Source organism: Entelurus aequoreus, linkage group LG07, assembly GCF_033978785.1.
Source record: "Entelurus aequoreus isolate RoL-2023_Sb linkage group LG07, RoL_Eaeq_v1.1, whole genome shotgun sequence".
Taxonomy (NCBI): Eukaryota; Metazoa; Chordata; class Actinopteri; order Syngnathiformes; family Syngnathidae; genus Entelurus; species Entelurus aequoreus.
The window spans coordinates 34936667-34961778 of NC_084737.1; the positions used below are offsets into that span (position 1 = coordinate 34936667).

At 39.6% G+C, this 25112-nt stretch overlaps 1 protein-coding gene across 1 annotated transcript in view; it reads right to left on the reverse strand.

Annotated features, from left to right (window-relative positions):
* LOC133653720 (segment polarity protein dishevelled homolog DVL-1-like) overlaps positions 1 to 25112 on the reverse strand; it is a 79313-nt gene that overhangs the window by 34993 nt on the left and 19208 nt on the right. The window contains exons 2-4 of the mRNA XM_062053331.1: positions 13094 to 13163; positions 11146 to 11267; positions 8246 to 8364 (exon numbers count right to left, since the gene is read on the reverse strand). Coding sequence (XP_061909315.1) covers positions 8246 to 8364; positions 11146 to 11267; positions 13094 to 13163 — 311 coding nt within the window. The remainder of the gene's footprint in view (positions 1 to 8245; positions 8365 to 11145; positions 11268 to 13093; positions 13164 to 25112) is intronic.

Genomic DNA, 25112 nt, shown 5'->3' on the forward strand with positions numbered 1-25112 from the left:
TGAAATTTTTTTATTTAAACGGGGATAGCAGATCTATTCTATGTGTCATACTTGATCATTTCGCGATATTGCCATATTTTTGCTGAAAGGATTTAGTATAGAACAACGACGATAAAGATCGCAACTTTTGGTATCTGATAAAAAAAGGCTTGCCCCTACCGGAAGTAGCGTGACGTAGTCAATTGAACATATACGCAAAGTTCCCTATTGTTTACAATGATGGCCGCATGAAGTGAGAGAGATTCGGACCGAGAAAGCGACGATTTCCCCATTAATTTGAGCGAGGATGAAATATTTTTAAATGAGGAAAGTGCAAGTGAAGGACTAGTGGGGAGTGGAAGATGCTGTGAGAGCCGGGGGTGACCTGATATTCAGCTGGAAATGACTACAACAGTAAATAAACGCAAGACATATATATACTCTATTAGCCACAACACAACCAGGCTTATATTTAATATGCCACAAATTAATCCCGCATAAAAACACCTAGGTGTTTGTTATGCTAGCTCCTAGCTACTAGCTCGAGCTAGTTATAGCTCGAGCGGGTAATATGGACGGGATCCCGTATATATAACCCGCCAATACAATTCAAACACCTGCATAACACACACACTCACTCAGCCCAAACAACCGTTCACCTAACCCAAGGTTCATAAAGCTTATATATTTAATCAAAGTTACGTACATGACACGCACGTACGGGCAAGCAATCAAATGTTTGGAAGCGCGCGGGTGGGACCTGATATTCAGCTGGGAATGACTACAACAATAAATAAACACAAGACATATATATACTCTATTAGCCACAACACAACCAGGCTTATATTTAATATGCCACAAATTAATCCTAATGCTAGCTCCTAGCTCCTAGCTACTAGCTCGAGCTAGTTATAGCAAGCGATCAAAGGTTTGGAAGCGCAGCTGTGTACTCACGTTATCGCAACTGTGTATCCAAATCAAAGTCCCCCTGGTAAGAGTCTCTGTTGTCCGAGTTCTTCCATCTTGACTGCATCTTTCGGGAATGTAAACAAAGAAGCGCCGGCTGTGTACGTGTTGTTGCTGACTTCCCTCGCAAAATAGACACTTCGCACCGACAACTTTCTTCTTTGCTTGCTCTGCTTCTTTCTCCATAATGCAATGAACAAATTGCAACAGATTCACCAACACAGATGTCCAGAACACTGTGGAATAATGAGATGAAAACAGAGCTATTTCGTATTGACTTCAATGGTGTCCGAATACTTCCGTTTCAATGATTGACGTCACGCGCATACGTCAACCCTCAGAGGCGTTTCGAACCGGAAGTTTAGCGGGAAATTTAAAATTGCACTTTATAAGTTAACCCGGCCGTATTGGCATGTGTTGCAATGTTAAGATTTCATCATTGATATATAAACTATCAGACTGCGTGGTCGGTAGTAGTGGCTTTCAGTAGGCCTTTAAGTCAAGCATATTTTTAAATATGTATTTTTATTTTGACCAAAAATTTTTAGTAAGTATAATAATATATTTGTAGTAATATTGGATACTATTTAAGTTTAAAAGATATGCAATTTCATGCAGTACATAGTTTTTTTTCAGTCAAAACAGAAACAAAACAAATACATTTAGTAAGAAAAGATCAGGTACTTTGTCGACGCCTGAGTTTGACGCCTGTGGTGTATGCCAGTGGTCCCCAACCTTTTTGTAACTGCGGACCGGTCAACGCTTGAAAATTTGGGGGGATTAATTTTTTTGATTTTTTTTTGTGGTAAAAAAATACAATCATGTGTGCTTACGGACTGTATCCCTGCAGACTGTATTGATTTATATTGATATATAATGTAGGAACCATAAATATTAATAACGGAAAGAAACAACCTTTTGTGCGAATGAGTGTGAATGAGTGTAAATGGGGGAGGGAGGTTTTTGGGGTTGCTGCACTAATTGTAAGTGTAAGTGTATCTTGTGTTTTTTATTTTGACTTAATTAAAAAAAATGTAATTAAATTAAAAAAAAAAAAAAATATATATATATATTTTTTTTAATTTTCTTGTGCGATCCATGGACAGGGGACCACTGGTCTATGCCATCCGCGTTATCAAAACAAAAAAGTGCAATTATTGTCATTAAATATGCTGCAAAGTAACGGTAAGAAAATGTTTTATAACATTTAACCAACAAATAAAAACAATTATTGCTAACCGTAGGTTAAAGGCAAATGCATAAAAACATTACAATGTAAGATGCAAAAGACAGATACGCTGGCAATTTTCAGCTACATATAGGTTCTTTGAAAGCACTAAAGCACGTATGGAAAATCACAAGCACAGTCACAAGGCGCTCAAACATGATGACAAGAGAGATCCTTTTGTTTCCAACAGCCAACCTGACCTGATCTTAAGATAAGACGCGCATCACACAAATTATTGACCCATCCAGATGGGCTGTGCTGTGTCTGACATCAATAGATTTTTATTTCATGTGGTGTGATGAGAAGCGCTATAATGGTAAAAACAATATGCCCAGCACATGTGATTTTGACCACAGAGCTTATAAAGCAGAAAATTAAGAGCTGCTGCTTCACAAATCTCTTCAGTGGACACATTTAAACAATTACACCAAGAGGATTTGCACAAAGATGACAAAATAATACTGACATGGAGTTTGGCTGGTACCCATTATATTATTACTACACATAAAAATGAATGATTAACTATAGAAAGGTCAATCTATTGTGAAATAGCTTAATGTTCTAATATCCCCAATATAATAACTAGACTTTAAAGAGGCATGACAAAACACAGCATAGGAAAAAGAATGATAGTGTGGTTATGATTGCTTTTTACTGTTAAAGGTGCCATATGTAATAATTTCATGTCAAGTCATCACTAAATGGCCCTGATATGTCAAAAGGCATTAATAAATCATGTTCTTTTTGAATATCTCTATAACTGATAACGGTAGTTCAGCCGGGAAATGCTCATCGCAAAATTAGATTTAAAGCCCCGAAATATTGTTATCGTTTTCATTTCAATGCCCTGCCCTCCACCCTTTGACCAATTAGTCTGTGAGTGTGTCACATTCAGGTTGCCAGCTGCGCACCGCCCTCTTTGTCGAGCTACTGCCACTGGTAAAGTTACTAAACATGTCAGACCTTAGTAAATCTAAAAGGCGTCGTTACAGTTCTCAACTTATTCATGACAAAGCCAGGAACAAAACGAAGATTTGTATCGGCATGCCTTTGAAAGATGGAGACGATTGAAGGCGGAGAAGATTGTTTCATCTGATGCCAAACTTGCTAATTTCCTCCTTGATAGGTAAGTAAGGGATTTACACGTTCTTATTACTTGTAATAAATGGAAATGAACATTTCGTATGTAAACTATATTGTCCAATACAGTCTATGATCTTGTCTAACTAACAAAGCTAGTATGTTCGTGCAATGAATGCTTAGCATGCTAGCCCGGTCAATGACACATCGACATATAGGCTAACAGGGAAAATATATGCCCGTTAGCTTGTATGTCCATGTGTCATCCAACTGACAGGGCAAAATATATTTTCGACAAATAAAACCGACGTGGATATGGTTAGTGTCAGTGCCTATTTCGTTGTCAATATGCTGATACGCTGAGGAAAGGGGTTTCCAACATTAGCATGGCTAATTGCGGTTTCTGGTACTGTATGTCTATCAGGCACATATGGGGGGTATTTGCTTGGCACAATATAATGCATTACATGTAAGGATTTTCTACTTTGTGTATTGACATGGTCATAGGCTATATGATTTATGCGTAACGTGGTTTTTGCGCAACGTTGGTTGGCTCATAGAATCGCACTCTGCATTGAAAGATGGTGATTGATTGATTGATTGATTGAGTCTAGTTTATTTCGAACATTAACACACAGTACATCACATATAATTTCATATAATTTTTTCTTTACATCATGTCTGAAAAGAAGTAGGAAGAAGCAAAGCTTATTTAATCCTACCCCTTTTTACAAATATACATGTTAATTTACTGTCTTCTTTTTGAAACACAATTACATTAGTAAATGATTAATACAGCAGTTCTTGCAATATATAATTAAGTCAGTCATGATAAACATACTGAGATGAAGAATATCCCATTTTCAATAAGGTTGAAGGTATTTCTCATAATTCTTCTTCCTTGTACTTTGTAAGCACTATTAATTTGAACAACCTCTTAAACTGGATCATATAAATGATAAATGATAAATGGGTTATACTTGTATATAAGGCTGCAGCTAACGATTATTTTTCTATCGATTAATCTATAGATTATTTTTTCGATTAATCGGTTAATCTATAGATTATTTTTTCCGATTAATCTATAGATTATTTTTCCTTTTACCGATTATTTTTTTATTCAAAATGAAGATGAAAAAATAAATGTAGGCCCGTTTTTTCAAAAGGCATGGCTTTTATTTACAAAAAAAAAGAAGTATGGCCACTCAGTCAACATTGACAACAACATGACTAAATATTCTGTAACAATGTAAACATTTAAAACTTTTAACATTCAACAAAATTAAAAGTAGCTTATTTGCTTTTTAATGTGCAAATATAAAAGTCAACATCCAGTGCAAATCTTAATATTCTGCAATAGTATAAGCATTTCAAAAGTAAAAGTATTGCTTATTTTGCTTTAAAATGTGCAAAAATAAAGATAAACATCCAATACAAAAAAGTGCAAAACGAAATATTCTGTAACAACAGTGTAAACATTTCAACAAAAGTGAAAGTATTGCTTATTTGCTAAAATGTGCAAAAATAAAGATAAACATCCAATACAAAAAAGTGCCAATCTAAATATTCTGGAGCACTGTAAACATTAAGTATTGCTTTTAAAATGTGCAAAATAAACATCCAGTCCAACACAGTACACAGTAACCAATTCTACTCATTCCAGTGAGTGACTAACAGTTGTAATGAAGAAAGGTTAGCATGTCTACATGCTTTGGTTCTTTTCTTGTTTACAATATTCCCAGCAGCTGAAAATAGGCGCTCAGAAGGGGACGATGTGGCTGGAACTGAGAGCTAATTACCGGTAGCCTTCACCTCAAGCCAGGATTGCGAGTGAGCTGAGCTGCAGTTTAAGTTTCTAGAAGGTCAACCGGCTCATAGTGATGTTACTAGTAGTTGACTGGGAGGTGTTTATTATCATTTGGGGAGAGTCCGCTGCCTGATGCTCACCTGCTAAACACCTATCTGCTCCACCCTAAAGCGCTGACTACATGCGCTCTGAATACGCACTGCTGATTGGCTGATAATGCTTCGTGTGTACCAATCAGATGGTTGTGTGGGTGGGACAATGCTGCGTGTGTACCAATCAGATGGTTGTGTGGGTGGGACAATGCTGCGTGTGTACCAATCAGATGGTTGTGTGGGTGGGACAATGCTGCGTGTGTACCAATCAGATGGTTGTGTGGGTGGGACAATGCTGCGTGCTGAGACAGAGGCAGAAGGAGCAAAGCAGCTTGTTAAGACTTTAGCAGCTAAAGTTAGCTTTAGCTTAGAAACTCGTTCGGTACACCCCCGTACCGAACCAAAAGCCCCGTACCGAAACGGTTAAATACAAAACACGTACCGTTACACCCCTAGCAGATACAAATGACACATTCATGTTTTTGTGTAATGATGACAACGTATGCTCGCGCGGACGATTGACTAGTTGATGGTTTTCTTTTCAAATGTTCGTCCATAGCCGTTGTGCTGCTATGATAGGCCATTTCCGCTCGACACAGTGTGCATACAACAACATTATTAGGCCGTTTATTGAAATACTCCCACACTTTTGACCACTTTTGGCATGCTTTTCCCCCCTCGCTCGCACCGCTCGCATCGTCTTCTTTGATCGTCTGCTTTGCGCTTCGCCATGACGGTAGTGTGACGTCATTATGCGACGCGTCGACGCACAAAAACGGCGTCGACGTATTTACGTAACCGATGACGTCGACTACGTCGACGCGTCGTTTCAGCCTTACTTGTATAGCGCTTTTCTACCTTCAAGGTACTCAAAGCGCTTTGACAGTATTTCCACATTCACCCATTCACACACACATTCACACACTGATGGCGGGAGCTGCCATGCAAGGCGCTAACCAGCAGCCATCAGGAGCAAGGGTGAAGTGTCTTGCCCAAGGACACAACGGACGTGACTAGGATGGTAGAAGGTGAGGATTACATTGTTTAACTTCTTTGCTTAATCCATTCCTTAGTTTAATTCCACATACTGATATGCTAAAGGTGTTAAATATTGTATGTGCATACAAATGTTTTATGTTAATGTTTCCTCAAAGGTTATATTTCTCTTCTTTAGTTGAGAAGAATTGTTGTACATTCTTGGGTAGCAGGTTGTAGTTTGCTTTGTACATAAATTAGCTGTTTGCAATTTTACCAAATCGTGGAGTTTCAATATTTTTGATTCAATAAATAAAGTGTTTTTATGTTCTTTATATCCAACATTATGTGTCAGTCTAACTGATCTTTTTTGTAACACGGCTAGTGAATGAAGTGCACATTTGTAGCTATTTCCCCATATTTCTGCACAATAAGAAATGGTAACACTATATACATAATATATTTTGATGGTGGTCCGTGCGGTCAAACTAGACACTTTAGCAGGGTAATGCCAACAATCTGTCCCAACTCCCGACTAAAATATTACTGCGTAACTTCACAAATACATTTGGCTAATCAACATTAGTAAAATGTTGCATAATTACTAAGAAAACTCTCTTGCAAGAAGCATAAACAAGAGAAACCTAGAGCATAGGACTCGTCGATTGCTATTTGAAGTTCCTTGGAGTATGATTCGGATTCGGCTCCGTATCTCGCAACATTAGTCATGGACATACTTGCCAACCTTGAGACCTCCGATTCCGGGAGGTGGGTGGTGGGGTGGGGCGTGGGGCGGGGGTGTGGTTGGGGGCGTGGTTAAGAGGGGAGGAGTATATTTACAGCTAGAATTCACCAACTCGAGTATTTCATAGATACACATACACATATACATATATGTATATATATATATATATATGTATATATATATGTATATATATATATGTATGTATATATATATATATATATATATATATATATAGATATATATATATATATATATATATATATGTATATATATATATATATATATATATATATATGTATGTGTGGGAAAAAATCATAAGACTATTTCATCTCTACAGGCCTGTTTCATGAGGGTTTCCTCAATCATCAGGAGGGTTTCCTCAATCATCAGGAGATGATTGAGGAAACCCTCCTGATGATTGAGGAAACCCTCATGAAACAGGCCTGTAGAGATGAAATAGTCTTGTGATTTTTTCCCACACATACATATTACGCTCTACCACGGTATCGAGCACTATTTTTTTTGGATAATCTAATCAAGACATTATATATATATATATATATATATATAAATATATATATATATATATATATATATATATATATATATATATATATATATATATATATATATATATATATATATATATATATATATATATATATATATATATATATATATATATATATATATATACATATATATTTTATTATACACATAAATAAAAGAAATACTTGAATTTCAGTGTTCCGGAGGCTATCCAGTAGATGGCAGTATTGTCCTGTTTAAGAGTGTCACAACATTGCTGTTTACGGCAGACGAACTGCTTTACGGTAGACGAAAACGTGACTGCTGTTGTTGTGTGTTGTTACCGCGCTGGGAGGACGTTAATGAAACTGCCTAACAATAAACCCACATAAGAAACCAAGAACTTGCCCTCGATCATTCTACAGTTATAACGTGATTGGGCAGGCACGCTGTTTATATTATGGGAAAGCGGACGTGAAAACAGACTGTCGCCGCTGTCCCCACTCAGGTCCGCATTGAGCTGGAGGGGGCGTGGCCTCCAGTTCCGGCTGAATTCCGGGAGTTTATCGGGAGAAAATTTCTTCCGGGAGGTTATCGGGAGAGGCGCTGAATTCCGGGAGTCTCCCGCTAAAACTGTGAGGGTTGGCAAGTATGGTCATGGAGAGTGGGAGTGGACTACAGAATTTTGACTGTAATTGCAGTACCATTTCAGTCCACATTACTACATATGGCTACTTTAAGATACAAAACAGCACATTACCTAAATATACAGTGGGAATTAATATGAAGAGGAAGCGAAAAGTAAAATGCCCAATAACTGAACTTTGCTCAAAAGTCATACTTACTTTCAGTTTCACGAGCTCTCCTCCGAGTGCGCTCTCTTTCACGTTCCCGGCGGTGGCTGAGGAGAGACTCTGTGCCTGTCTCGGTGTCGAGGCCATCACGACTGCTCACCGCGTTGGCACTAAAACCAGAACAACTTTAGTCAGAAACTGAAAGGTAGAGAGGGGTGAGGTGTGTTTTGACCTACACATATTCTAAGCACCTATAACAGTTTGTAATATTATCTGCATCTTTAGGACTTTCAAATTTAGTAGATCCAGTCATTGTTCTGCGATATATGCTGCGTTTTCCACCATCATTAAAGACCACATAGCCACAAACCGTGTTACTCTGGACAATGCTGGCATTAATGAGCCCTATTGAAAGCCCAGATGGTGCCTACAGCATGATTTGAAGCATGACACAGTGGACAGAATGACAATGATGATGTGCAGTGCGAGAGCAGGTGTGTGTAGAGCAATAAGCAGACAGTGTTCTTGGTGTCTGAGAGAAGTCATGGCTGTTATGGAAAGGCTACAGGGCAGATTGTTATTCTGTCAGAGCATCAGAGATGCTGTGGCCGCAGGCACTGATGGGTCAAGAGACTTTACGAAACCTGACGCTGGTGAGAACTCTGCTCAACATTGTCAGTTTAGTGCCTGTCTGTCACACACTCTTTGGTAAACATGTTTCTTTCACAATGCATATCTATGCTCATACATGTACATTGGCACATTCAGTGTGCATTAACAGAAGGAAATATGCATCCACAAGAAGCTAACAATGACCACAATACTGTGGTAACACTCTGAAAGGAATGCTGATCAATATGCAATGCTTACAGTTATTACCTCCACCAGGTGGTTATCTCCTCTGTGTGTTAGTCAGGCGTATTTTCATTGACAATACAAAAATGTCCGTTTTGCGTTTTTGTTTGTGCGTGTGCATGCGTGCATGCGTGCCTGCGTACGTGTGTATGTATGTCCGCTAGCGGCCCAACAGAGACAAAGAGAGCGGATAACTGACGAGCGTTCACTCTGTTTCTTTCATTCATGTAAAGATAGCTAAAAAAGGTTGTGGGTGAATTTTCATCTAACTTTCAGGAAATGTCCAAATTGGGATAACAAACAAGTCATTTCATTTTCGGATTTATCTGTATCATTTCTAGTACGATGCCTTAAGTTAGGTTATGAGCTTGTTTGTGTGTAGGTTTGCGGACCCGCCTCCAACCACAGAGACAAAGAGTGGATGAAGGCTCCACTCTGTTTCTATCATTTCGTGATAAAGACCTCAAAAATATTCAGGCAGATTTTAAATAAACTTTCAAGAAGTGTAAGAAATGGGATAAAAACAAGTGATTACTATTTGGGGGTGATCTGGATCGCCATCCGGATTCAAGACTTTTACTTTACAATTGGGAGGTAGGGCCTGGCGGAGTACTGCGCTCTCCAAGTGCTTTTCTAGTTAACAATGCTAGTGTTCGCAGCTGGTTAAAGCAAGTGTGTGCGTAAATCAAACCAGGGTCACAGTACAGTATGTAGGTACATTTCTACTCTCAATAATTATGGATGAGGGCAACGACCGGTGGTGTCTGCCTGGCCATGAGGCTGTCTCTGCTTCTTAATCCACGATTAGATTATTCAAGGTTAAACTCCAGCAGTGAAGAAATGCCCAACCCCCTTTTAAATCCACCAGCCCCTTTGCTGCCAATGTCCTCTCCCCCCCCCCCCCCTCTTGGGAAATGGAGATGGGTGCTTTTAATGTCTGTTAATCCGGATTACTGGGCAGAGACACATCAGTTGTGTCCATTCTCAGCCCGAAACACCTACTCTGCAAACTCATCAAATAAAGCCATTCACACCAAGAAACACATGAACTGCCTGAATAAAGCACAAAAGGAAAATTAAGTGGTAATATTATTCCAGCTATTTAGAGAGAGCAGTAAAGGCTGGAAGAGTGGATTCATCTCGGAGAGCGAGGAGGTTCACTATAGGGAATTCACCACGCGGCGTCTCTGAGAGAAAGGCTTGCCTGTCTGGCTCAAAGAGGAAAAGAGAAAAGGACGAGCAAGGGAGAAAGAGGAGGGAGGGGGAATAATGATGTGAAGGTCGATGCACTGTCAATTTGAACCACAAGGTGGCAGAAGACCTGGCTAGAGCTGAGCGGGAACAATAAAATCATCAGGGAAGCTGTCAGACAAGCAGCAGGGAACTGCCCAGAGAGGGCAAACACGAGCTGAGATGTCAAATGCTGGATAAAGAGATACACCAGGACATGACATATTGCTTGTTCCCCAATATAGAGCTTTGGCCATATTGCATTTGCCCTGCAGTGCAAACAACCCTCACCCTAATACCCCTAGCCCTTCAAGCTATATTTAAGCTTGGACCATCTCCTTTAAAAAAAGGCGGAATGTTCTCCAGGTACTGGCATCTAAGGCTTCTAAGAACGCCACATGAACGCCTGTTAGTTACATATGGATGACTGTTCTGAGTGGATACAGCTTTTTAATGAAGGATAGTTGCTATAAAGGCTATCTAAAGGCTGCACCGGTGGTGTGCACATCATTTTTACATTTATGAGCAGACGAGCGCCTTTCTCCATTGTGAACAAGTGTGTGTGTGCTTGAGCGTGCGCGTGTAAGCAATTGTGTGTGTGTGTGTGTGTATAGGGGGGGTTGTGAAAATAGTTGCCCTGGAGTGTATTTCTGTACTTCAGCTTTAGCACATATGTGGTATATTCACAGGCAGGCGCACACCAAGTTCACAGCCAACGAAGCCTGTGATGTTTCTCTGTACTGAGCTCAAATGGGCACACTGCAGGGTAAAAGGTCACCCAGGATTGTGATCTTAAATGAATCTGCCACTGTCTGGCGTGTGTTTTTAATTGTGCATACATGACAAGCAGCGATTGGCCTACTCACTGGAAAGACGGGGGCCGGGAGTCACCGATCCCGCCTGTTCTCTCAAGAGGAGGTGGGAGCTCTGGGTGGCTCTCTGTGCACTGAGATCCTCCATCAGAGTGAGCGCTCTCTGCTAGCACTAACTATGAGAGGGAGCAAAAGATAGTTTTAGAAAAAAATGAAAGATCCTGCCACACAAATTATGAGTCAATGTTAGTCAGCAGTCTTGAGCCCCACAAGGCAAAATCCATCCCACACATCTATACACTTCCTACAAAGCTATAGTGATTCTCCTTTCATCTGAGCTTCAATAATAACTGAAGAAGAAATAGGACTAACAATGTTAGTAAATGTATTATTCTATTGCATGTGATACAATTCATTGGTGCCACAAGTTTACGGTACATGTGTGCAGTAAGGACACTAAGGAATTCTGCATATCCCTGTGTACTAACGGCGCAAGCTACAGCACATTATTATTTCCATGCTCATAACATTTCAAATTAAATGTGCTTTTATGATACTCAAGAAACAACATGCAATAGCAAATACTATTTTGACCCTAAAATAACATTGTGAATGGCTTTTAGAAACGAACCAGAACAACGTTTATGTCTCTGCAGTGCCCTTTTAAACTTGCTGCATGCTAAAATAACCAATGTTTATTCCAAGACACAATGTTATAAAGCAACCAGTTTGTTTCGTTTGTAGCACATGCATTGAAATGCAAATGTATTTTGTATTGCTGTCACTCAGCAATGGCTTAAAATCAGACAAATGAATGTGGGACTTTAGAGCAAAGAAATACCACTCTACTTAAAACAAATGTTACATGTATGAAAAGATCATATCTTAAAACTGATAATACAATTACTCATATAATATTGGAAAAATGGCTGAAACCATGCAATTTTCCACAAGCCTACTAGCCTCATTCAGTTTTTGAAAAAAATATCAAAATAAATTATTAGAAAATATTTCTCCTCAGATTTTCTGAATGGCGATTTATGAAAAATATATTTAAGTTGGGACATTTGGTTATGTAGTTTACTTGGTTAAAAATGGTTTATTCCTAAGTGGCAAATCCACCAACTACAATAAGAAAATAATTGCATCATAACTGTAGTTATGTCATGAGTAGGTGGGTGAAAATTAATTCATATAAAACCATTCAATAAGTGATGTTGGGCTGCTGTGACCCACGTTGTGTACCCAATAGTTGCTTCAACAATGTTTCAATACTACTTTGTACAGTGAGCCTCAGGGAAGACAATAAAATAACCACCAGTCATAATATGAATGTTATCTTATACTGTAGATTAACAACTTGTTGTTGCATGCAAAGCCCGAATAATTGGCAATTGTAGGCTACTCTAGCAGTAGTGCTAATTCTTAATTTCAATTTCAAGTGATAAAACACAAACTAGTGTGAGACTTGTGGAAAGAATGGAAGCCGCTTTATTATTTACACTACCGTGACCAATAAAATACCGCATTTGTATGCTGGACAAAACCCCACAGTTGAAAGCCACTAACAAAATTAAATGTGCAGCCTGCCATTCAATCTTTCTCATCAATTTTTAGGCCACAGCTTTAACCCATGTCTTTAGTCCTGAATGAGAGTGGGACGGTTAAAATGTAAATTCCCTGCTATCATGACGGCTTGATTTAATTTGCCATCCTCTATTGTCCTCTGGAGACACTCTGGTAATTCCAGAACACTATAAAACTACTGCAGTCAATAGAATTACAAATAGGTTGCACTGGCGGTAAGAGATCTGTTTAGTGGTAAAATTGATCAAGTGCTGAATGTGTTTTCTAGCGGTTTAACATCCAATAGCAAAAAAGAGACCAATACAGTAGTATATAAGCACAAACTGCAGAGTGTTTAAAAAAAGCTCCATGGAGGCGGTCATATTTGCATGCTCCACAAGTGTTCTACACAAACATGTATCATCATATCACTTACCCAGGACACCACTCTCCCGTTAAAGCAAGGAAGCCTGGCGTTGTCATCGGAAATCTCTTCTTTGACGACCCTGTGGAATAAGCAGACACACACAGTCAATGACAATATCATCAAGACGTTGCAAAGGGAGTATTTTGATATTTTAACTGATCCAGTCAAATATTAAACTAAAATGTATCTCTATTAAGGCCAAAACAATCTTGAATTGGATCAACAAAATTATATACAGTAAAGTACCTAATAAACCTACAGCAGTATGCTCATTTGCTGCACATGCCTGAATTGTGTCATTACATTTCAGGCCTCTTTCACTGAGAAATTAAGAGAGAATTTAAACTTCACTAACTTCTCTTTGTTTGTTCTATTTTCCTAATGATTCAAACAGAATTAAACAATCAGCAATTTTCAGCATACAAACAGCTCTTCAAAAATGTTGGGTATTCCAAAAATCTATTTTTTTGAACGGAAATTTGGTGTTGAGGAAACTTTTTTTTTCCTTTGGCAATTTAATGGTTTATGGTTTAAGCCCGTTGAATATTCTCGCTATTCAACAATATGTATTATTCTAACTAACCTTTTGTGTAACACGGTTAGTGAAATAAGTGTACTTTTGTGATTATTTTCCCATATTTCTATACAATAACTCAGATATGGTAACACTAGTGAGCAGTAGAGAATATGAGGTGATTTTTGACATATTTATTTTATATTTTTATATGAGATTTCTAATAATGTTATCGTGTATTAATACACCTAAAACGTTTTTTTACCCTGTCAATGTCTACTCTATTTGTGTTTGACTTGCTCTTATACTGTTTCCAAATAGCATTATTTTAGTTTTATTGAGGTTAAATATAGTCTGTATTGTCAAACCATCTCTTTAAATTTGTTAATTTCCTCTGTCATTATTTGTATTAGCTTCTGTATGTTCTCTCCTGAACAAACTGCAGTCATGTCATCCAAAAATATTACTAACTTTAAGTCATTTATATAGAGCAGACCTGAGCAATTATTTTGACTCGGGGGCAACATTGAGAGAAAAAATGTGTCTCTGTAAATATACATCCATCCATTTTCCAACAAATTTAGCTGAACTGCACCAATTTTGTCAAGAGGAATGTTAATAAATTCAACCAGAAGCTTGCCAGAAGCTTGTGAATGGCTACCAAAAGCGCCTTATTGCAGTGAAACTTGCCAAAGGACATGTAACCAAATATCAACATTGCTGTATGTATACTTTTGACCCAGCAGATTTGGTCACATTTTCAGTAGACTCATAATAAATTCATAAAAGAAGAAAAATTAATGAATGTTTTTGGTGACAAACAAGACAGCCAGGACATTATGTTCTTTAGAAGTGTATGTAAACTTTATGTAAAAAACGACTGTACGTATATATATATATATATATATATATATATATATATATATATATATATATATATATATATATATATATATATATATATATATATATATATATATATATATATATATACATACATATATATATATACATACATACATACATACATATACATACATACATATATATATATACACAGGTATATATATATATACACTACCGTTCAAAAGTTTGGGGTCACCCAAACAATTTTGTGGAATAGCCTTCATTTCTAAGAATTCTTGTATAGCGCTTTTCTACCTTCAAGGTACTCAAAGCGCTTTGACAGTATTTCCACATTCACACACTGATGGCGGGAGCTGCCATGCAAGGCGCTAACCAGCAACCATCAGGAGCAAGGGTGAAGTGTCTTGCCCAAGGACACAACGGACGTGACTAGGATAGTAGAAGGTGGGGATTGAACCCCAGTAACCAGCAACCCTCCGATTGCTGGCACGGCCACTCTACCAACTTCGCCACGCCGTTTTATATATATATATATATAAAAAATGTGTGTACATATACCGGGTATATACACGCGTGTATGAAGTGTTGTTGTGTGTCTGGGGATGCACAGAGACAAAAGCGTTTGCACGGGAGGTAAACCTGTTGTAATTGGGCCGTTTGTTATCTTTAGATTGGCAATACAAGGTAAAAATAGCATCAGACTTTGTGTGACTTCTTCTGGGTGTTACTATACAATATATTACATTCATTTGGTCACATTTTCAGTAGACCCATAATAAATTCATAAAAGAACCAAACTTCATCAATGTTTTTTGTTACCAACAAGTAAGTATGTGATCCAATCACTCCATCACAAAAAAATAATAGGTGTAGAAAGTATTGATAACTCACAGTATGTGTGCTTGGGTCCCTTTTTCCAGAAAAAGGCAATTAAAAAAACTCACAAAAATGTCTGAATTTGTCAAATCTATTGTTAATCAGTTTTTAAAATCATTTTGTAAAATTGTGGACGTAAGGAAAAAAGTCTAGCGTTAGTAAAATGGTGTTTGTCTCCAGTATTAAAAATCATTATTATTGTCCTCTATTGTCACATCCGTGAGGAACATTGAGTTGGGATATCAGTCTGTAGTGTCTTGCAAGTCCTCAACTGACACAGGATTTGGAATCCTTTCCCTCAGATTTGGTCCGATATTTACAAAGTAGTTATTAAATCTTTTAGCTCCTTCTTTCATATTGTAATTTTCTGTCTGAGAAGTAATGAGGGTAATTTTTATTAATGCTGATTAGGATGTCCCATGTTACTCTCATATTGTGGTGGAAATGTGTCATGGTTCTACAATAGAAATATGTAATTTACACACTCAGTATGTGTCCATTAATTCAATTATTGCATATTTATCAAAGAGTTTGGCTCTAAATAAGCATTCTACACCTCATGAAAACACAATCTGATCGTGTTCGGTTTTTGAAAAGTCGGACTAACACACCTGGGGCCGTACTTATCAAGCTTCTTAGAATTACTCCTAAGAAGTCTGCTAAGAGTTGACTTAAGAGTAAATAAATTCTTCGCTGAAAGCTGCACTTAAAAGTTAGTTATCAAGCGTCTTACTCATACTTTCAGCGAAGTGTAGGACTGAATCTTAAGTGTCACACTCAGAGCTGAATTACGACATTACTATGTGCCGTAAACGGAATTTTAGGTGACGTCATTTCTGTGTCCATAGAAATGACCAATCACGGAAGGGAATCCGTTGTCTAAGAATAAAGAAATATCTTGGAAATATTTAAGTGGACAATGGGAGTGTATATTTTGACAATAAACTACAAAATAATACAAAACAAACTAGTCCCCGCCGGCACTCACGCTACCGCTCCCTCTCTTCTCTTGCCCACACACTCACTGACGTCACTCACCTCACGGCCACACACATACGCTACTCTCATAAAATTTTCTTTCCAATTCATTAATTAGGCAACTAATTTGAAACTGGTGTGGGTGGCTCTATATATACTAGCCCACTGCAGCCACATGCAGAAATCAACAAGGAATCGAAAAGTATTAAATCTGTGACAAAAATAATACCCGCTCTGTCTAAACGATACTGTTTGATCAGCTGCTCGTCATCAAACAAATCCAGGACATCGTTCCGCTCCCTGAACGTTCGCGCACATCTTTCTCGCCTCAGTGCCATCCCCTGCTGGCAACTCCTAACCACTTAAGACACCTCTGAAGGTCTCTTAAATATCGTGGAGAGTAGGAGTGATTCTTAGACTTAAGAACGTTGATAAAAAGCTTTTATTCTTAAGTTTGAGAGTAGGACTAAATTTCGCAAATTCTCAGGACTTAAGTGTAAAATGGCACTCTAAGAAGCTTGATAAGTACAGCCCCTGGATTATGTGATTGGAAAACCAGGAGCCGTATTTATCAAGCGTTTTAGAGTGCCATTTTACACTTAAGTCCTGAGAATTTGCAAAATTTAGTCCTACTCTCAAACTTAAGAATAAAAGCTATTTATCAACTTTCTTAAGTCTAAGAATCACTCCTACTCTCCACGATATTCAAGAGACCTTCAGAGGTGTCCTAAGTGGTTAGGAGTTGCCAGCGGGGGATGGCACTGAGGCGAGAGAGACGTGCGCGAACGTTCAGGGAGCGGAAGGATGTCCTGGCTTTGTTTGATGACGAGCAGCTGATCAAACGGTATCGTTTAGACTGAGCGGGTATAATTTTTGTCACAGATTTAATAAGGGGTGTCATCTCATCAGCAACATCACGCTTTCAGTTTCAAATTAGTTGCCTAATTAATGAATTGGAAAGAAAAGGAAACATTTATTTTTGATTCATTGCCAATATTGTTTGTTTGTTTTGTATTATTTTGTAGTTTATTGTCAAAATATACACTCCCATTGTCCACTTAAATATTTCTAAGATATTTATTTATTCTTAGACGAGGGATTCCCTTCCGTGATTGGTCACTTCTATGGACACAGAAATTACGTCACCTAAAATTCCGTTCACGGCACATAGTAATGTCGTAATTCAGCTCTGAGTGTGACACTTAAGATTTGGTCCTACACTTCGCTGAAAGTGTGAGTAAGACGCTTGATAACTAACTTTTAAGTGCAGCTTTCAGCAAAGAATTTCTTTATTCATAAACCAACTCTTAGCAGACTTCTTAGGAGTAATTCTAAGAAGCTTGATAAATACGGCCCCAGGTCTCTTGAGGGGTGTGTGCACAGAGGGAACCTTTCGTATCCTGCATGCGCCAGTCTCAACATGCGGGATACAACCTGGAAGGAGATACCATTCAATAAAAACGTGGGCAACAATGTAATGAAGAGTAGACTGTGTATTTGCTTCACAAATTAAAAGAACAGAATAGAAACGGAAATTATATATATATATATATATATATATATATATATATATATATATATATATATATATATATATATATATATATATATATATATATATATATATATATATATATAATAATGTGTACACAAACCTCTTCATGCTACATTTGTGTACCCTAACCCGATTAACAATAACTGTAATCCACACAACCGGCAAGATAGTCCAGAAAAATATCAAACATTCATCTGGAACAGTATCGGCCAGGGCATGAACGGTCTTTTCCTTTGGATTTAAAACTCCTTCCATCAATCCACATAGCCTTATGAGTGAACTCAGAGACATTCAAAAGTTTTGTTTTCATGATTCTCCGTCCGAAAATTCATTTGAAAAAATTATCTCATTGGTCTTTCTTTGCTTTGGAGCTGCATCCGCTCCGATAAATTCCTGGTAGCGTCATGTTCGTAGCGCAATCTAAGATAATTTATTGATGCTGTCTGCTTTTTAACATCAGCATAGCCATTAGAGACATATTTGTATATATAGTCTGTGTCAATATTACAGCGGACATCAGTGTGATGTCATAAGTCAACCGGAAAAGCAATATATTTATCTGCTCTAAAAGTGTACGGGAGGCATACGGCGTATGACCAACAGTCGCATTAAAGAGTGTGCATGGACACTTGGACTTCACACGTAGGTGTGAAAATAGAAAAAAAGTGAACTATTTGAGAAATCAGACTAATTTAGTGCATGGAAACGTAGTGACTGTGTAAGATAGACTAACCATATTTAAGGACTACCACTTAATTATTATGCCCTGTGCAATCTATACTGTATTTCAATTGGACTCTATTGGCAGATGCTCAATATATACGTACCAGAATTTTTTAAAAATTATATTTCAATAAAGTCGAGTGTTTACCACAAGACTGCAATCTATTTGTTGTAGTGGTAAGTTTTGGTTGTTTGTAACGTAATGACGAAATAGTTTAATTTGCATAATTGGCCATGATGCATTTGCAAAAGGTGAGTTAAAAAAAAGTGGAAAGCAAACCAGATATGTGTAGAAGTAAAAATAAAAGTCTTTCAGTTGCTTTTTTTGTCTTTTTTTCTTTTAGATAGGAAAGGGGTCCACAGCATCACCCAGTTCTCGTTGAGAAGATCGAAATGTGCTCTCATGTCAGAGTCTTTAAAATTTTACATTAGATCTGTCCCTTGGCCCTCGAGAGGGCTCTGGTTGCTAAATTGGCGACACTAATGATACTTCATATTCTTAATATCTGGCAGACTTGGTGCCTAAACTACTAAAGGTTTGTGTGGATTACAATATGTGCAAATTTGATAGAGCATAGGTGCTCTACTAAAGGGTCAGATCTACAAATGTTTTGTCTGTTCTAAAAGATATGCAAACTTGACAGCAGATGCAAAGCTGATCTACTAAGATTGTGCACAGAGGATTATGTCTCTTAAAGCTGGAGTACCTAAGTTATATTCTTTACGTAAAGAAAAATCCTATCCGCAGCATCATACAGTATATATATCGTAACCGTAATCATTTCTGGAAAAAAAAAATGTACGTCTGTGTGCTGTCTGAGCCTTAAAATGTAAGTATCTTAGTAAAAAAAATAACCCGGAAGGCGGTCAACCCCTCCAGAACCAATCACAAGATTTAGAGAAAGGAGGGGTGAGCACAGCCCACAAAAGGAGCCTCCTCATTGGCTGCCGCAAAATATAGTGAAGCATGTGCACAGTGCAAACTTGTCTCCAGTAAAGCACACCTGGAAAGATCGCAATACTTGCGCTTGCCCTTACAGCATATACTGCTAAAAAACAAACAGAGTAAATCAGAGGAAGATAAAAAGACACTGTATGTCTAAAATCCCAAAGAAGAGCCAAAAATGTAATATATATTGGTCGGCGTATTCAAGATAGAGGGCATTTCGGGCCAGTCTTGTACTAACTTTGGACACGCAAGTGGCTGTTTTTGACAGGTAATCTAATATTCCATTTCGTGTGTATGCTTTTGCGTGCCGTTGTGTGTTACCGATCGTCACTGTGTTAGTCATATTAGAAGAATAACTGGCAATGTTGCTTCTTGTTGACGCTCTTTATTTCTCCTGCAGCTCACACACCAGCAGTTACCTACCACACCCCCCAGATCTCCCTTCTTGACCAGTGCACATGAACTCAAATCAATGCGCGCATACACAAAACAGTCGCCCAAATACCACATTCACGACATCTCCCCTCTTTTGAGACAGACATTAAATGTATGCAAACAATGACCAAGAAAACCTGCAGTGTCCTTTCTCCTAAGAATTATGCAACAGAGGCAGGTAATGATAATGGAGAATAGAAATTAACCCAAGTATGATTAACATATAGTGTAATTAGTGGAACACTAACTTGTTAACATTTTCCCTTGTTGGCCATTTATAAACAGGACAAGAAAGTGCTGTAGTGCAGCAGGAAGAATAACATTAACAGTTCATCTAGATTCAGTTATTTTTTTTCTATTATTTCCCTGATGTTATGGGATAGACTGCCCATTCACCTGCATAGCTGCCAGAGATTATTCTGCTCTGTTGTTGGCTAGCTACACTACCGTTCAAAAGTTTGGGATCACCCAAACAATTTTGTGGAATAGCCTTCATTTCTAAGAACAAGAATAGACTGTCGAGTTTCAGATGAAAGTTCTCTTTTTCTGGCCATTTTGAGCGTTTAATTGACCCCACAAATGTGATGCTCCAGAAACTCAATCTGCTCAAAGGAAGGTCAGTTTTGTAGCTACTGTAACGAGCTAAACTGTTTTCAGATGTGCTCCGCTGGGACATTCTGTCTGACAGGTGACTGTGTTCTCTCGGTCTCTGGCTGTTGGACAGGAAGGAAGGTTGGACGCAGGTGGCGCCTGTTCCTCCGCAGTGTTCCACGGTCTGTCTGAATCAGGTAAGACTTTTAATGTTCTGTGTCATTGTTGGACTGTCCCCCATTTTGACTCCCCGTCGAGTTTCACCACTACTCTCTCTCCTCTTCTGAGAGGTGGGAGTGGTCTGACACTGTGGCGCCTGTTGTAAGTAGGTGTGTAGTTCTATTTCGCCTTGGCGTCAGCTATATGCACCTTTGTGAAGTCAGGCCACCTCGGGCCGAGAACTTTGTCAATTGTGGGCATAGTTGTCTTAATCTGGCGGCCCAACATGAGCTGTGCAGGGCTGGCACCCGTGGCTTGTAGCGGTGTGGCTTTGTAGCTCATAAGAGCCAGGAATGGGTCGGCCTGTCGAATAATCTTTTTCGCCTTCTGAACTGCCCTTTCAGCCTCACCGTTGGATTGGGGGTAGTAAGGGCTGGAGGTTATGCGTTTAAAGTCATAAGCAACAGATACGTTTTGAAATTCCTTACTAGCAAATTGTCGTCCGTTGTCTGTGTGTAGCTCATCTGGACATCCCCACCTGGCGAATATGTTCTTTAGACGCGCACAGGAGGTCCCACTGGTCATGTCGGGTAAGTGTGCTATTTCCAAATAGCGAAAAAAACAGTCAATGACAATCAGGTAGTTTCTCTTTTCATACTCATAGATGTCAGCTCCGACCGTCTGCCACGGCTTTTAAGGTAACAATGTTGTCATCAGAGGCTCCTTCCTCTTTGTTGGTCTGATTTGCATGCATTCAGGGCACTTTGTCACCAGTTCTTGGATCTCCTTCTCTAGTCCGGGCCACCACACACTCATTCGCACCCTCTCACGACACTTAGTGATGCCCTGATGCCCATCATGCAAACGGTGGAGTATGTCCCCCTATTTCCATACAACACAAATTCTTCTCAGGCTGACAGGCTGTTACGTCATTGGTGGTATGCTCTGGCCTGTCCTGGGACGCTGCCCACATATTTTGGCCACCCATCTGTCACCAGTTTACTTACTACCTGCAAGGCAGGTCACTGTCAGTGCTCGTCTCTCACTTGATCCGGTCCAGCTTAGAGGGCAACACTGGCCAATGTTGCGTGAGCCGCATCGTTGAACACTGAAACATCACAGGTCAGTTCTGATATTTCACTCTGTATTACAGGTAGTGGCTGTCTGGACAGTGTGTCAGCTACTGTCAATGTTTTCCTTGGCACGTATTCTGCAGTGGGGTTGTATCTCAGATGCATGAGCAGGCGTTGGCACCTTAGGCAAACCATTTTGAGATCCTTGTTGTTGATTAGTGGGGCTAGTGGTTTGTGGTCTGTGTGTACTGTGAAGCCATGTAATTCATACAGGTAGGTGGAGAATCTTTCAGAGGCCCGAACGTCCGTCAAACATTAACTCCATTTGCGCATAGCGCCGTTCTGCGTCAGTCAATACTCTGGAGCAAAAAGCTACTGGTTTCAGTCTCTCGACATAGTGCTGTAGCAGCACGTCACCAAGTCTGAAGCTACTTGCGTGTGCGTTCACTATTGTGGGTTTGTTTACATCATAGAAAGCGAGTGTGGGTGCTGTGGAGATGAGCTGTTTCACCCTGTTGAAAGCGTCGACTTGTGCTGCAGTCCAGGCCCATACCACGTAAGTTTTCAGCAGGTCGTTAAGCGGTTTTATTACTTCTGACAGGTTGAGCATGTATCTACACAAATAATGAACCATACCCAGGAACCTATGCAGGCCTGGCATGTCATCTGGTGGCTGCAGCTCTGTGATGGCACTTACTATTGAGGGGTCGGGACAGATGCGATGAGGTGCCCCAGATAGTTCTGCTGCTTTTGGCGCAGACGGCACTTTCTGGGGCGGTATAGCTCGGTTGGTAGAGCGGCCGTGCCAGCAACTTGAGGGTTGCAGGTTCGATCCCCGCTTCCGCCATCCTAGTCACTGCCGTTGTGTCCTTGGGCAAGACACTTTACCCACCTGCTCCCAGTGCCACCCACACTGGTTTGAATGTAACTTAGATATTGGGTTTCACTATGTAAAGCGCTTTGAGTCACTTGAGAAAAAGCGCTATATAAATGTAATTCACTTCACTTCACTGTCATTCAGCACTCTCCAGGATCTGCAGGACATTCTGGAATCTCTCTTCGTGCTCTTTGTCATTCCTGCCATGGACGAGAATATCGTCCATGTACACCCCAACTCCTTCCTGGCCTCTGAACAGCACCAAAATCTCCCTCTGAAAAATATGCGGTGCACTGGAGATCCCAAAAAGGAGCCACTTGAAGAAATACCTGCCCATCGGAGTGATGAATGTGGTCAGCTTGGCCGTTTCCTTCTCCAGCGGTATTTGACAGAAGCCACTAGCCGCATCAAGCAGGGAGAATACTCGGGATTCTGCCAGCCGTGGCAGTATGTTATCTATAGTGGGTGAGACGTACCTCTCTCTTTTAACTGCCATGTTCAGTTTCTTTAAATCGACACAGATTCTCACATCAGCTGTTCGTTTAAGGACCGGGACCATCGAGGCGCATCACTCCATTGGTTCTGTTATTTCCTCAATGACATCACACTTCACCATTCTATCTAGTTAAAGGCCTACTGAAACCCACTACTACCGACCACACAGTCTGATAGTTTATATATCAATGATGAAATCTTAACATTGCAACACATGCCAATACGGCCGGGTTAACTTATAAAGTGCAATTTTAAATTTCCTGCCACACTTCCGGTTGAAAACGTCTAGATATGATGACGTATGCGCGTGACGTCAATGGTTGATACGGAAGTATTCGGACCCATTGACTCCAATACAAAAAAGCTCTGTTTTCATCCCAAAATTCCACAGTATTCTGGACATCTTTGTTGGTGAATCTTTTGCAATTTGTTTAATGAACAATGGAGACTGCAAAGAAGAAAGCTGTAGGTGCGATCGGTGTATTAGCGGCGGACTACAGCAACACAACCAGGAGGACTTTGAGGTGGATAGCAGACGCGCTACCGTGAGTACAGCTTTGGCTTCCAAACATTTGATCGCTTGCCCGTACGTGCGTGTCGCTATGTGCATGTCACTTACGTAACTTTGGGGAAATATATGTTCCTTGCCGACTCTGATGGCGGCCGGGGTGTCGTCGAAAGCTACAACGCCCGCCGCCGCCGCCGTCCCGTAGCTAAGTTAGCTTCAATGGCGTCGTTAGCAACAGCATTGTTAAGCTTCGCCAAGCTGAAAATGATTAACCATGTATTTACATGTCCATAGTATTATTGATCTCCTGTCTATCCTTCCAGTCAGGGGTTTATTTATTTTGTTTCTATCTGCATTTAAACCCGATGCTATCACGTTAGCTCAGTAGCTAAAGAGCTTCGCCGAAGTATTGTCGTGGAGATAAAAGTCACTGTGAATGTCCATTTCGCGTTCTCGACTCTCATTTTCAAGAGGATATAGTATCCGAGGTGGTTTAAAATACAAATCCGTGATCCACAATAGAAAAAGGAGAAAGTGTGGAATCCAATCCATCCTTGTACCTAAGTTACGGTCAGAGCGAAAAAAGATAGGTCCTGCACTGCCTCTCTAGTCCTTCACTCTCACTTTCCTCATCCGCAAATCTTTCATCCTCGCTCAAATTAATGGGGTAATCGTCGCTTTCTCGGTCCGAATCTCTCTCGCTGCATTGTAAACAATAGGAAAATGTGAGGAGTCCTTCCTCCGGTGACGTCACGCTACTCCCGGTATAGGCAAGGCTTTTTTTTATCAGCGACCAAAAGATGCGAACTTTATCGTCGTTGTTCTCTACTAAATCCTTTCAGCAAAAATATGGCAATATCGCGAAATGATCAAGTATGACACATAGAATGGATCTGCTATCCCCGTTTAAATAAAAAAAATTCATTTCAGTAGGCCTTTAAACTTTAACTTTGGGTGGCATGGGTGTGGACACTTTCCTGGCAGTGCTCTCACTGTACAATACAGCATCATCCCGCAAACATTTTAACAGGCTTTATCTTCAAGAGGCCCACATCTGTATCAAACAGGCTTTGGACTTCATCCACTCTGTTCACCAGTCCCATGGCCACTGCAACAGCTCGGTCTAGGAGGTTCCTGTAGGTGTTTGTTTTGATCACATGTATGATGAACATGTATGATGAACTTGTAAATAAAAAAAATTGCCAACAAACACATCACCAACATGGACGAGGTGCCGCTCACTTTCGACATCCCGGTGAAGCACACTGTGGAGAAGAAGGGGAGCAGCACAGGAGCGAATCGATACGCACAACAGGGCAAGAGAAGTCGGCTTTTACTGTTGTGCTAGCTTGCTATGCTAATGGACAGAAATTGCCACCTATGGTGATTTTCAAGGGGAAGACGCTGCCGAAAGAAAAGTTTCCACCT